The sequence below is a fragment of the Octopus bimaculoides genome, chromosome 4, assembly GCF_046866305.1.
Source record: "Octopus bimaculoides isolate indiv1 chromosome 4, ASM4686630v1, whole genome shotgun sequence".
In the NCBI taxonomy this organism is placed as follows: domain Eukaryota; kingdom Metazoa; phylum Mollusca; class Cephalopoda; order Octopoda; family Octopodidae; genus Octopus; species Octopus bimaculoides.
The window spans coordinates 15735743-15751105 of NC_142931.1; the positions used below are offsets into that span (position 1 = coordinate 15735743).

Genomic DNA, 15363 nt, shown 5'->3' on the forward strand with positions numbered 1-15363 from the left:
CTATGCCTTCAACCCCGCCTTGAGCCTCAGGACTCACAAGTCCAGTTAGCTGGTTTCAATGGCACATGAGTAACTGAGATTACAATACTCTCCCTGAATGGGACGCCAGTCCATGGTAGGGGCTCAAGGCCGGCAATTTTTTTGAGAAAAGAGGAAGTCAATTACATTGACCCAGTACTAGTCTGGTATTTTATTTTATCAGCCCCCCCCCCCCCCCCCCCAAGGGGATGAAAGATAAAGTTGGCCTTGGTGAGATTTGAACTCAAAATGTAGCGAACCACAAGAAATGCTTAGCATTTTGTCCAATATGGTAACAATTCAGCCAGCTCACCAATGTTTTCCCTATGGATATCAACTGACAGTTATTCAAGCTAAACAGCAATCATATCAATTTCAGTCTTGCAAAGCATTACAAAAGTCACAGATACACCTTGTTCCCCTGACTACATGAAAAATGAAAAGGTTCATGGATTATAAAAACAGAAATTTATTGAAACTTACAATTTACTGCATAGCACAACTGATAGGAGATATTTCGAACTTGATCGAGAGGATATGGATAATAAGTGTTGTCTTTCTGCAGAAGAAAAGTTTTTAAAATTGCATTAAGTAACATGTGCAGACGTATGCAGACTAATAATATAAATCTCACATCTTAGGCATATTACCCACACCACCACCAATTAAAATTAAAAGATTAAAAAAAAAAAAAAAAAAATTTAAATATTAAACATAGCAAATTAAATTTGGTAAAAGAACTCATTTTTCTGTAACTTACCAAAAAATCAAATACACTAAGACCAAGCATATCAAATGCTATACACATATGCCCATGATAATCGAACCAATCCAGCATCCGTACACACAAACTGAAAAAGAAATTATAAATTTAAACTTACAAACTGTGTCTAGACAAAGAGAAAAAGAAGAAAAAATCCTTATGCAATAATCCTATTCACTCCCCAGACCTTTATTTCAAAAGTTTTTGGAAAATTTTACATTTCAGATTCAACTCTTTCATATTTATGTATGCACATGCAAACAAGTTGCAATGTTTCCTGCATGAATGCAACGCATGAACTGCATGTTTAAGACATAATTGAGCATAAATAAATTAAATAATAATATAAATTTTACATTTTGTATGGGACTGTTAAAAGGAGAGTATATACATACTGTATGTATTCTGTTTACAGCTTTGATTTTTAAAATATGCTCTGACATAAGTAGCAGGGAGTTTACCATGATGCATAATGCATCTATGTACAAAGAGAAGCTGAAGGTTCACCTCTGGTTAAAATCTAACTTTAAACAGTTACAAAAAAAAATAATAATAAAATGTGTGTGTGTGTGTGTGTGTGCGCGTGTACGTGTGCGTGTGTATATACATACACACATATACACACACATGCAAATTGAGTTGATGCCAATCCATTAAATACAAGACTTGTATTGATTTATTCTATATTGTTCAGCTGACATTTTACTTATGGAATCAGATTAATGGTCTGGGTTGAACTGTGACTTGTTTTTTTGTTTTTTTTTAAATATTAAAATTACTAATAGATAATAAAACTAGGATTAAAGAAAAAAAAACGTATCCCCACCTTGTACCAACTAATTCTTCCAGCTGTTTCTCTTTCAGTTTACCTAAGTTTACTACAATTACACCAATACTCTGCTACTTGGAATTTTCTACCTTAATCTTACTTCAAGCTATTCTCCTCCTGCTATGACTTGCTTTGCCAGAGAGATGAAGAAAGTCACATATATCCCCCATACACCACCACCCCACTACTAATCTATCTTGAACATCATTTTCCCTTCAAACAGTAATTTTCTAAATGAAACACAAATTTAGTCATTACCTTGCAGTGTATTTGGATACACACACACACACACACAAAGAAAGACAGAGAGAGTAAGAGACGACAGAGAGAGAGAGAGAGAGAGAGAGAGAGAGAGAGAGAGAGAGAGAGAGAGAAAGAGAGAGAGAGAAAGACAGACAGAAAGTACTAACTATTTGCCTTCTGGATCCTTTTCTTTTAACTTCTCAAGAACATTGATCTCTAACTTTGCAGCCTCTCGATATTTTTCAACATTTTTTATAATTTTCAAAGCAGCTATTTGACCATTTCTGAAAAGAAACGTGAAACAATTATGAATAAAAGTTGCCAACAATAGAGGTGGGATTTGGGGGAGGGGGGGACGAAACTCTCATAAAATACATGTCCCATAAGAAAATTCTTTTGGAAAAATGAGCAGAAAAATCTCATAATGAAAAGCTCTTATTAATAACAATCACCAACAACACTTCAATGGTTGTGTGGTCATTCTCAATGTGCTAAAAATAGCAACCATTTCTTTAATCACACCATACTGCCTTAAGAAAGAAGGACACACTGGGCAACATAGTTCTAGATATACAAAATGATGACTGAAATGCCAGACCACAACAACATCTCTTGAACTGAATACCAGTAATACCATGAGGATAACATGTTCAGGAAATTACAAGCTGATTAATCACATCAGCGTAACTGGTACTGTAGAACATGCTAACACTAAAAATGAATGAGAACATTGATATAATTTCATCTCTTTGGAAATGAACAGAAAATAATACATCCTGTGGACACGTCCATCAACATCAGGCTGTTTAGTTGAAGAAAAATGATGGAGACTGGTTATCCAGGAGGCTAAGAATTAGCAGCTAAATCACTCTCAAATTCCACCATACCACCTTAGACAACACATTAAACAGTATGGTCCTAGGTACACTGTGCATAGAAAACAATAGGATAGTTATGTTTAGAATGCTTCAATCTTGATTGAGTAGATTTTTGATCATAAGCCTTCTCAATCAAAGCTGACTCGGGGGTCAAACAACAAGATAAACATCCTATATAACAAGGAAACTAGTATACTCAATAAATACCCAGATAGAGCCCATTCAAGAATATATAATACTAAACTGTCTACTTTTAACATTTCTAGAACTGAAATCCAAACTATGAAGGAATTAATTCTTCGTTCAAGTCTTCACAATCAACACATTTTGTTTTCACACACTGACAAATTATCAAATAATTTTATTGACAATAAAAATCATTAGAAGACAAAAACTTTTAAATTTCATAAACATTCTTCATTGGGTGGTAAAATAATTTATCCCAGCCTAATCTACTGCAATCAAATTATAGTTTTATATATGTGAACATTTAACTGAATTTTCAATTTATTTTCCACTAATTAATGCAGAGAAGCCATTCATTTAGATAAAAAAAAATATATGACAGAAAGCTATCAAGCATGGTTGTGCAGTTAAGAGCGTCACTTCATAGCCACATGTTTCCAGGTTTGACCCACTGTTCAACACTTTGAACAGAATTACTTCTAGCTTCAGGTTAACCAATGCACTAGGAGTGAAATTTGGTGGGTGGAAACTGCAGAAGTTGTAGGTGTATGTAATTGCATGTGGGTTGCTTGAGTGACAAGCCAACACTGCTTGTCAGAGCCAAAGATAATTGTAGATTATTCTAGACTTGCTGATAAGTATTGTTGATATAAAGTCAAGCATACAAAACTTTTATGTATGAGGAAATCATCTGCCTTACCTACATGCAATTATACCAACCTCTACATACAACTAATGCATCTTTTTTGCAAGGAAAAAAAAAACAAATTACAAATGTGTACATCAGTGCAGGTACCATGTGGTATTTATATCCACCTTTAGTGAGTTTAACTCAATAGGTGAATTTAGATGTTTAAATAAAGACATCTATAAAAGAAGTACAAGAATAAGTAAGGACATTAATATAATTGACAAAAACCAATAAAGTGCCCTAGAATGGTCGCAGTTTAAAGACTGAAACCAGTAAAAGAATAATCTGGATGACATACTAACCAATATTTTTATACTAGAGACCCCACATAAAATTTCATTGTTCATGCACTTTTAATCAACTCAAAATCCAGAGAATGGATCACATTGTATGATCATCATGATTAATCCCATAAAACTGCTTGTTTTATCAGAAGGAGGAGGAAAAGCAAGGAATGTACTTAATTTTGAAATATTAAATAATTGGAAGAGAATATTAAAATGTTACTAAGGCAAGGAACAGAAAAACATGCAATATCCACAAATGTATTTACTAATTATTGAAATCAAAATTAAGGTACAAAAAATTATTTTAATGTTGTATTGCGTATAATTCCCCCATGCTAAATGTAATTGATATAGACATTTCAATACACCCATAAAAGGATGTATTAAGAAAGGGAGTAATCTTAAACATATATCCCTCATTGTAATATGCAGTAAAATGTTGATAAAATATTTCAAGAGAAGAGAGAGAAAATAGGCCACAATTCACCAAAACTTACTTGATTTCAACTTCATTTATATACTTTTTTTTTTTTTTTTAATTCACACAAAATATATATTTCAATCTGTTCTAATATTAGAATTCTAAGTTTGTAGAAATACACAAGAAACTAAATAACACTTTGTTAACACCATTCAAGAAGATATATTACAAAATAATTGTTTGAATTAGTCTCATAGAATATTAGTACAACAGGTAAATAATTCCTGTGAGATATGGCTGGAAATGGGTAATGGAGTGTGATTGGCAGCATTAACACAACCATTTGCATCAGCATAGAACTACTTACGGCCCACGAGAGCGTTGCCTGGAATATCTTGAACGTCGGCTTGCAAAAAAACAAAAATTCAAAGCTTTTTCACAAACAAAATTAATTGCAGCACATGCATTTATGGAAAGCTTGTGAAGAGAGTGACTGAGTAAATTTAATGTCCATAACTTGGAGAAAAGTTGGAGAAACTAGTTGTAAGAGTAACTGCTTTATTAGAACACGTACCAATAATTTAAAAGATTATTAATTTAAAACCTAAAATGAGAGTTAGAAAATTAACCTTAGTAAATGGAGACCTACATGAATGTTGCAAAGTGGGTGAAATCTCAACAATTTAATCATCTTTAAACATCTTGAGAATTTTTGCTATTTGCTGTGTAAATGTTCAAAATGATAATTATATACAAATTATCTATAACCAAATATTAATTTAACTAAGATCAGAATTTGATTCCCATTCCTTAACACCATTAATTATTCTGAAAAAGGCATGAACAAAATGTTCTTCATCAGCTACTCAATCTTTAGGACTTTATACATTGAAGAAATCAATTATCAAAAATAGATGTCAGTATTTTGTTTATTTACTTTTTAAATACAATCTTACTAAGTCAAAACAAGGGAAAATAAGACATCTAACAACATTTACTATTAAAATGAGTTAGTTACGTTCATATAAAAAGGAAAGAGTAATCTAGCTCAAATTTCTAGACAAGAGGAAGAGATGGTGGTGGTGGCGGCGAGGGGGGGGGGGGGACTAAAAATTATATGAAGTGTAAGGACTAAGGGAAGTACTTGTCACTATCTCCTATTATGGTGAGTAATATGTGTACAGCTTAGTTCCCTCTGCCAGCCTAAATATATTGTATATGGAGAGGGGATAGAGGCACTTAGCAGGAGAGAACTGAAGTAGCTGTACAGCTTGTTGAAAATGGCTCTGGTGGTAAAAACTGCTTAGACAACGGGAATATTTATGTTATCAGAAAATTAACTGAAATAACCTTCAATCATGTGGCCGATGTAGTTAGGCTTAGTAACCTATTAGCTAAGTTCATTACAGTATTACAAAAGAATACAGACAAGATAACAAGGCAAAGGAAAAATACTCTCTATAAATAGGTACTACTAGAATGAATAATTGAAACATTGGTTCTTTAAAGCTGGTAGTATATCAAATCACAGCAAAAAGAGAAAAACCTAAGAAAAATAAACAAAATATTCACTACATAAAACCAAAATTGTATAAATAACACATTACTGGGGGGGTGGGGGGGGGTTGAAGAAAGTCAAAACTTTTTTTTTTCTAATGGCATATCTCATGGGAGGGAGAATCGATATGCAGATTTCTCGGTACATCTTTACTTTCCATCAGGTAATAAACTTTCTAATTTCCAAGTATATTGCATTAAATTTTATGAAATTATTGTTATATAAATTTAAATAACAAAGCAGGTTTTTTGATGATTCTACATTCATTAAATTTTTTTTTTTAATGTTTAGCTAGAAATTTAGAGATTGCAACTTAATGAATGGTAGTCAGCAAAGTTTCCATCCTATTGTTATTATCTGATACAAAAGCAAACATAAATGTGTAAAAGTTTCTTTCACAAACATCTGTAACAGAACTCAATAAACATAATAAATTCTTCAGGGATTAGCATGTATTACTAACAATTATGCAGGGTAAGTCAGTAGATAATATTAAAAAATCAAAATTACAAAGGAAGCATAATTATGAGAACAATTCACACATGTTTGAGGATTACAAACAAGAGAGTACTCAATACATGTAACAGAGTTTAAATGGAAAGGCTAAGGTGTAACTACTCAATGCTTATTCATTTTCAGTTGTTGCATATGTTGTTATTTTTTTACTCACTTGAATTATCACAATTAACAACAGAATGAATCATAACTATATATAGCTTGGCTTTTTGCCTGGTCTCCAAGAACCCATATATATTAAAGGGAGGAGAACCGAATGCAGAATGCATGGTACCAAATGGATACCCCCAAAGCATTGTGCCAATGCTCTAACAATCCACCAGTTCATCACCCTAAATTGCTGCTATACATTTAACGAGCCCAGAAGTATGGATGGCAACGGTGACCTGGTTGGGATTTGAACTCAGAGGGCAGAAGGCCAGAACAAACAGTGATTCAAAGAACTCTGTGAATTCAGCACAGTGTGTGTGTGTGTGTGTGTGTGTGTGTGTGTGTGTGTGTGTGTGTGTGTGTGTGTGTGTGTGTGTGTGTGTGTGTGTGTGTGTGACCTTATCCCTTTACCTAGAATCACTGCTCTACTCTATCTCCTATCCCTCCTTGATTATAGGGGCCACTTTAGCCTTGAAACTACAAGGTGATCTTCACTAGTCCAGTACCATGAAAAAAATTCTATACAATGTCAAGTGGTTGGTGTTAGGAAGGGCGCCCAAGAGTAGAAAACATGCCAAAGTAGATGCTGGAGCATGATGCAGTCCTCCAACTCACCACATCCTGTCAAACCTTTCAACCCAGGCCACTATGAGGAATCAGCCATTAAATTTATATATATATATATATATATATATATATATAGCTTCTTCTTATATAGTATAATCTTACTTAGTATATAGTATCAGTTACCACGCTAATAAAACTATTTAATAAACAATTTAATAAACTATTTAATAAACTATTTAATAAACAATAAAATCATTATTTGAGAAGCCATTAACTCAGGCAATTCTAAAATTCATAGTGTGAGTGTGAAAGAGAGAGAAAAGAACTCAGTTATAAGAAAGGCAGTATTTAAGTAAAAAGTTTATGGTATTGTGAAGTGATGCTCATAAAATGCAGAGTAAACAGAATTACAGAGATGAGCATTTAAAAAAATACAAAAAAAAATGTATATGAAACAAAAACAATGCACTTGTACATTATTTTTCACACTTTGCTATTTAGCCTCATCTTTACTTCTAAACATTTTATCACATTATTACAAGTAGATTGTTACAAAGCAAGTATCTTACTATACATCCTGACCTTTTGTGACCTAAATAGACAGCCTGACTATCAGTACTTTGTGCATTGTTATAGGAATTTTGTTACGAAAGAGATTCTGATTCTTTGGTTAAAGGATGTAACTTAAGTTTAGAAACAAAATATATTTTTTATATATATATATATATATATACATACATACATATATATATACATACATACATATATGTGTGTGTGTGTGTGTGTAGTAAGAATCATTCTTTGGCAGATGAAACTTTTTCAATTTCCAATGAAATAATTACATTTCGAGAATAACAACACATATGCCCATGCCAGCATAGTTAAATAGTTTATTGTGCAAATGTGATTCTGGGTTTGACCTCCACTACACAGCAGTTTTGGCAAGTGACTTGTATGCAAATTCAACTTATAACAGAAAGACATCTATGAAATTTGGCAGAATGAAAACGGGCACAATCCTGCAGCATGTGTATATGCACATGTTGTCTACTTGTCCTGTAATTTAGCGATTTAAGAAAAAACCTCTGAAGGTGATATTCCAGCATGAGTAAAACAAGTTAAAGAATATACACATTAGATAAGCAAAATCTTGGCCTGTTTGAAGAACTGTTTTTTATTAAAGATTATAATTTCTCTCTCTCATGTGTACAAGCAAGTGGAAATGCATTTTTAGAAACTACCAAGGCTTCCTTTTGTAAGCATACAATAGTTTTGCAAAACTGGGAATTGACAAAAGAGATCCTATGCTGCAAACATACACTCGCACAACCTTTAATTTTTTCAATAAAAATCAATAGAAAATAGCAAAATGTACGGGAGTTATTAAAACTGAAGCACAAAATCGTTTAAAGATATGTTTGAAAACCTACAAAGTGCAAAGCAACAACCCTAGCAAACAATAGCAGGAAGAAGGGGAAATTTTAATGAGTTTAGGCTTAGCTTAAATTAAAAAAAGGAAGTAAAACGCCCTTTGATGCTCATCTAATTTCTGTAACAATAAGCAAATGAGAAAGAAATATCAGCTGTGCTGAATAGTGAGTATAAGACCTGGTATCTTTTATCTCAATAAACTAAGTAGAATTAAGTGTTTTGGTTTGAGAAACAACACATCACATGACTCAAGATCTAATAGACAGATAACAGTGTTCCATCTACTGAGTAAAGATAGTAGCTCATTAAATTAAATAAAAATAGGCTTGGCTATACAGCCATGAACTATACAAGTAATGACTGCTTGTCTACTGTTTCTTACAGATATTGGCTGCAAAGTAGAATTGTAGAAACTATCAAGCAAGAACAGTTCAAATGGTGCAGTATTTGTATCTAAAGCTATTATAAAGAGCATAAAATTGAGAGTAAACAAATGACCAACAAGCTGAATTATTATCCACCGGTATCTGGTCACACATGTTTTTATGTCAAAGACAATTAACTCTCAATGGTCCAAACTAATAATCTGCAAATAGCTACCAAAAATGAAGTATACATAATTCACTGAAGGAAACAAGAGGCACTTCAATTGACAGTCGTATCGTGATTAACAAGCAGCACTATTTTCAAATTTCTTTCATAAGCAAACTATGGGAGATCCAAGAGAAATATCCTTTAATTTGACATCTTGAAAACTTAAATCAGCTGCAGCAATAGTGGTAGTTAAGAAAATGTATATCAATATATGCTCTGCTGCAACAAACTTCAAACTGTGTCAGCAATGTATATTGCAAATAAACAGGTTCACTTTCACAGTCATGAATTAAGAAAGTGAATTTGTAAATGGTATCTATACAAACAAAGCTACACATACACAAGAAACAAAATACTTGTGTAGATATTATCAAAGAAGCAATTACCAAAATAAATTCCTAAATTATCCTTAAGGTTATACCTCTTATATACACACATGATAAAAAAAATTTGTGAGCTAAAATGGAAAATAGTCGATGAAAAAATTCAGAAGTTCAGCAATTGCAAATCTATTTTTATGAACATTATATCAACTACATTGCTACATGACTATTGAACTGTGTCAACTTTTACAATAACAATAGCTCTTCATTTACATAACAGAGCATTTCCAATTTCTTCCTTCTTGCTCTGAGCCAGCTAAGAATACTTGTAACATTTAACTATACATCAATAACAACCATAATGAAATACTAACACCATAGGGTGGAAAATTTAACAAAATGACATTATAGTTGGTGCTGTTTAGTATCAAATCAGCCTTGGTCAAGTAGAGTTACAGTCAAAGGCATTCAAGCCATCATCATTCAGCCTTTAACATCAAGGACAGCATCATTCAATATTATCCTGGTTTCACATCTTGGCATTTTGCTTTAAGGCAATTTGGTCATTTCTTCTAGACAGTCAAGTAGCTACATAAAGACTCTCCAATTATCAGATGAGCTAGATAATTCAATTGTAACTGAACATTTATTATTCTATTTTCTCGCGTTTCCTGACACTCCTCAAGCTTGATTAATTCAATGCAATGTGAATAAACAAGCATTACAGTTGACAATAAATGCTAAAGGGTTTTTAAAAAAGGATAAATAGTGGAAGCTAGTCTGCTAATATCCAATCAGCATTGTTCATGCTCAATGATCCTGCAGTTATCTGATAGTTTACAAATACTTTCACTCAGAAAAACATAATTCACCAATACAATTAAGGAAGGACTCTTTAGTCTAGCTTCAGCAACACAATGAAAAACAAGATACATTTTTCTGCACCGTTTATAGATTGTTGCAACATATCAGAATGAGGGAGATTCTTATGGAACTGAATGAAAATGCTTTTATGACACAAAATAGAGAAGATATCTTCATTTAATATATCCAACTTTTTTTTTTCCCCCAGCTAAAAAAGCATTTCTACAGCCAAAAATAAAATAAAATAGAGCGAATTTTAGCCAAAGACCATAACAAGAAATGGTCTTATTTTCATGTGAGAAATATAAATGAAGTGCAGGAAAGAAAAAGTTGTGCAAAGAATAATGGGCGTTTAAGCATAAACTTTTCATAAATAGCAAATAATAAACAAGAAGACCATGCTAACATTTAAAATCGAACTTTGTTGCTGCAAAAAGAGAAAGATATTAGATATGAAGACAATTCCCTTAGTCTAAAGAACCTACCTCGCAACATCCTTCACCTCAACACATTTCCCAAAGGTGCCTTCACCAAGGGTCTGAATAATTTCATCTGAAATTAAATATAATGCTCAAATAATCCCTAGTATATGACAAATGGTACTGGTTAATTACCAGTTTAGAAAAACACTTCATAGCAATGCAACAAGAGGCTGGCAGCGAAACTACATAAAAACAGTATTTATCTTATTTTGAAAACTGAAAGGCTCAATGGATGAGAGTAAGTTACAGTTTTACAGCAATATAGTTTTCATCCATTAGGATAGATTTAACACACTTTTGAAGTAGACAAATTAGCTTCATACTTGGGGTAAATGAATAAGACTTATGACAAATATATTTTAAGCTATCAAATATGCACTGAAGCATCCAAATAAAGTACCTCATATATGAGAGGTCAGAGAACTTTAAAATAGTTTTTCATAGTAAATGCTTTAATGTATCCTAATATATTTCAACTAGTGATTGCTTTTCAACTAGCTTCTTAAAGCTATAAGCTATATATATGTATGGACATATAAAAATGCAAAAGTATTTTTTTTTTAAATAAAAGCTAGTATTGTTGTTCTGAAATGATGTTGAAAAGTATAATGAATACATTAAAGTCTTCGTTAAAAAATGTCTAAGGTGTGTATTTATCTGTACACATCACAGTATCTTCCAATATTATATGAAAATGTCAGATGTGTCCTTAAAGATTTTGACATATCTAATGAAACAAATTCTAATTTTCGTAGTTATATTCAGTTCAATGTATCAGATATGTTTCTAAGGCATGTAAAACATTAAGGACTGAAAATTTAATATATATATATATATATATATATATATATATATATATATATATATATATATATATATATATATATATAAATAAAAATAAATATATATATATATATATATATATATACATACACACACACAGTTTAAGAATATACAAGAACAGTAGTTTGTTGGATGGAAGAGGGACAGGGAATCATCCATTTGCCAATACAATTTAATTTACCTATACAGTTTCAAAAAAGCATTAAAGAGGAAAATGAAAAAAAAAAAAGGGAGTGGGGGGGGGGGAGACTACAAGAATTTTAAGATACTCAAATGGACCCAAACCTCAATTAATAAATTTCTTAAAATCAAAATAAATAATTAAATTTATCAAAAGGTGGGAGAATTTAATGAAACGCAAAAAAAAAATTTTATGAGACAAATTATGTTTTGGAGAAATTGAAAATAAAAAAGCTATCGCCCCAGTTGATTTAGAAACAAAAATATGCTAGATATTTCATACAGGGATATGAAATATATATATATGTATATATATATATATATATATATATATATATATATGTCAAGAGTAGTCTAGTATACAACACTTGATTTTTAAGCTACACTGCAGACGTGGAAGACGCAAATTCTTGTTTCAAGTGTTTATAATAACAAAAAATAATATGGAAATATCTTCAGTATAATTTAAATCCACTGAACATCATTAAATTAATTAATTATTTAGTATTAAAACTAACATTATTTCAAGTTTACATCTTCTACAACACAGTTTAAATCTAAAAAAGGGCATTGAAAATATGAGAATTAAAAAAAAAATTTAAACCAACTACTCATTGATTGTAACTAAAATTTGCTAACTCTATCCAAACAATTACTATATTAAAAAATCAATTTGTCCTAATTGTATTTCAAGATAAAACTTAGCAATTATTACCCCATCTTTTAAATTAACATTATGAAATCAAAATTTCACTAAGCTTTCGGTTATTGCCATTTATTTATATCTTTCCATTTATTTTATTTTAATGCATATTCAAAGAGTAATTAAATTTTTTTTTTTTTTATATTTTAAAAATTAATCCATAAAATACTAAAATATTAAATTTAAGTGTATTTTATAGGAATGTGTTTATAAGAAAGAATGAAAAATGCATTCATTTTTCAGCAGTTTATATTTCAATTAAAAATAATAGAACTAATGCCTACAAAAGATGGCATGGTTCAAATATAGTTGATCTTCCAATAGTTAGAAGACCAAGATAAAAACAATCATATATACAATAGGCATTAAAAAAAACTTAGGATAAATTTAAATCAAGAAAAATGTGTAATTTTGGATATCCCCCAACCCAAATTTTTTAATTTTAAATTCTTATAGAAAGAATAAAAATGACAATAGAAGGGGAAATTAGATTAGAGATAAGGAAATGTTAAAGAGAGAAATAAAGAAAGTTGAATTTTAGGATTTAAGAAGAAAATTGGGGGAAGGGGTAAAAGAAACAAAGATAAACAAAAACATTAATACATTTTTGGGAAAAATTGGAGAAAAAAAAATTCAGGAAAAAATGGAAAAAAAAAAAATGAAAAAAAAAAAAAGAAGTCAAATAATATCCTAGGCTAAACGTTACGAAATGATGAGTACATCGAGCCTGAAGAACGTCTCCCGGGTGATAGATCAGGTGACCATCTTCGTCGTCCTCGATGCAGGGCGCTCCAGCAATGAGTTCAGGGTGGTCCTGCTGTTTGTGTCCGCCCCAACGTATTTCATCCCCCATTCATTCATTCAGCAGCACATATCATTCCCCAGCAAGCGAACGTATCAATCAGATGGGTGAGCAGCAGTAGAGTTCGTTCACATCCGTAGCACCGAATTTTTCAATGCCGCAACAGTGAGGCCAGCCAATTCAGGGTACATATGAGATAAACAAGGGTAGGCAAGGCCAAGTAAAGATAGTGTCACATACAAGCAACAAAAGATTTCAAAAAAACAAATGTATATAGATATATTTATATATATATTGAGAGATAAGAGACATGTAAGATCACTTTAAAGCCAAGTGGGGATCAATATTTTAAGAATTTAATTTTTCATGCAGTATCAATAAATTATTAAATTGCTTATCTATGGATTGTTTTTTACACCAAAAATATTTATCATACAACTGAAATCAGCATAATTGAATAAAAGCTATTTACTAATATATTAATAAAGCATTTAAATATCATTATGACAAAATTAAAAGGCAAGAATGTATATATATTTAACAAAACAATGTAGCAATAGAATTAAATATTACAAAATGAACTAAAGAAATAAAAATGAATATTTAATTGTATAGAATAGCTTCAAAGAATACATATAAATATACAAAAAAAAGTTATATCAATGATGCAATTTTAGCAAAAAAAATAAATAAATAAAAATAACACTGACAATCATATTGAATTACAAGTTAAAAATATATATCTCAATGACATTAAATTTAGTTAAATCACAAATGCAGGGCTGTCAGGTATTTAAGGTTCAGTTCATGGTTGACCCTCAACATGGAAGTATTTATGGAAATACCTTCCCTAATGAAAAGAGAAATAAAAACATTCCAAAAAGACCTTGATTACTTACACACACACACACACACACACACACACACACACACACACACACACACACACACACACAATCAATAGCCAGTCCCTAACAGTATATTTAATTTTTAAAAAAAAAAGAAAGAAAAAAACCATGCTTTATATAATTCCAAGTATGCTCAAAATTTTGATCCTACACTAACTGCACCCTCATTCTTTCTCCCTCTCTCACATACACATATATATATATAAGGAAAGAAATAGATGTAGTGAAGAATGAAGTGAAACATGCAGAAAAAAAGCATTACAATCTTGTTATAGAAAGTGTAAGTAAATTAAATTTTCATTTTCGTTGCATCAGCACAAACATGTGTAAATGATGGCCAGCCACAAATTTAGTTTACCAGCTTCCATGAGGATACAAAATAAAGAAGAAAAAGTGCAATATCAACTTATTTTGCCTATGTTTAACCATATGTTAACCACCAGTAACAGATATTATCAAAAGCACTTAAAACTAGAGATAAAAATTAGGGAAAAAGTATGGTAACATAGTTTATGGAAGAAGCACAAGATAGAAGTAAAGTGTTGAAAATGTGAACTTTAGCTAAAAGGAAAACTAACATTGTGCCAAAAATAAAAATGATATTGGAGATGGCGGGGAAACGAGTATTGTCTTAACTAAGGACCCAACTTTTATCAGAATGAATGATTCAGGGAAGCAATAATGGCTTTTTGTCTATATTAGCTATGTGTAGTTATGAGCAGTGTGTGCGTGTGTGTGTGTGCATGCGTGCTCGCGTTTGTAATTTACATTGGCACATATATATATGTACCATAAGTAAAAGGTGATTCTGAGAGTTCCCCCACCATTTTAAACCCCAAACTCAGTAATATACTCATAATTTCGAAATTATTTTTAGCTCTAGTGTAATGCTACCAATTTCAAGCTTGGCATTTTGTATTAAATTACTAGTAATGCACACATACACATAAACATACATTCAAATATGTCTAAACATATACACACTAAAGTATGTATAAATGTATGTAGCCATATCCCCATAAGCGCGCGCACACATACACACACACACACACAGCTGTAGAGTTTACAAGGTTCACTTTGTAACTATGTGATTTCAGGGTCTATCCCAATGCAAGGTATCTTGGCC

At 31.4% G+C, this 15363-nt stretch overlaps 1 protein-coding gene across 46 annotated transcripts in view; it reads right to left on the minus strand.

Moving 5' to 3' along the window:
- Window positions 1-15363, minus strand: part of LOC106877139 (dual specificity protein kinase CLK2) — a 107237-nt gene that overhangs the window by 19365 nt on the left and 72509 nt on the right. For 15 of the 46 annotated variants that reach the window (XR_016241383.1, XM_089350365.1, XM_089350364.1 and 12 more), the window contains 5 exons: window positions 13248-13344; window positions 10805-10871; window positions 2021-2137; window positions 779-869; window positions 502-577 (listed from right to left, as the gene is read on the minus strand). Coding sequence is in view for 44 of the 46 variants with exons in the window: in XM_089350365.1 (XP_089206491.1) it covers window positions 502-577; window positions 779-869; window positions 2021-2137; window positions 10805-10871; window positions 13248-13344 (448 nt within the window). In the remaining 2 variants the exon portion in view is untranslated. Of the gene's footprint in view, window positions 1-501; window positions 578-778; window positions 870-2020; window positions 2138-4683; window positions 4723-10804; window positions 10872-13247; window positions 13345-15363 lie in introns of all 46 variants that reach the window. The other 31 variants (XR_016241384.1, XM_089350366.1, XM_089350343.1 and 28 more) reach the window with 3 other exon arrangements.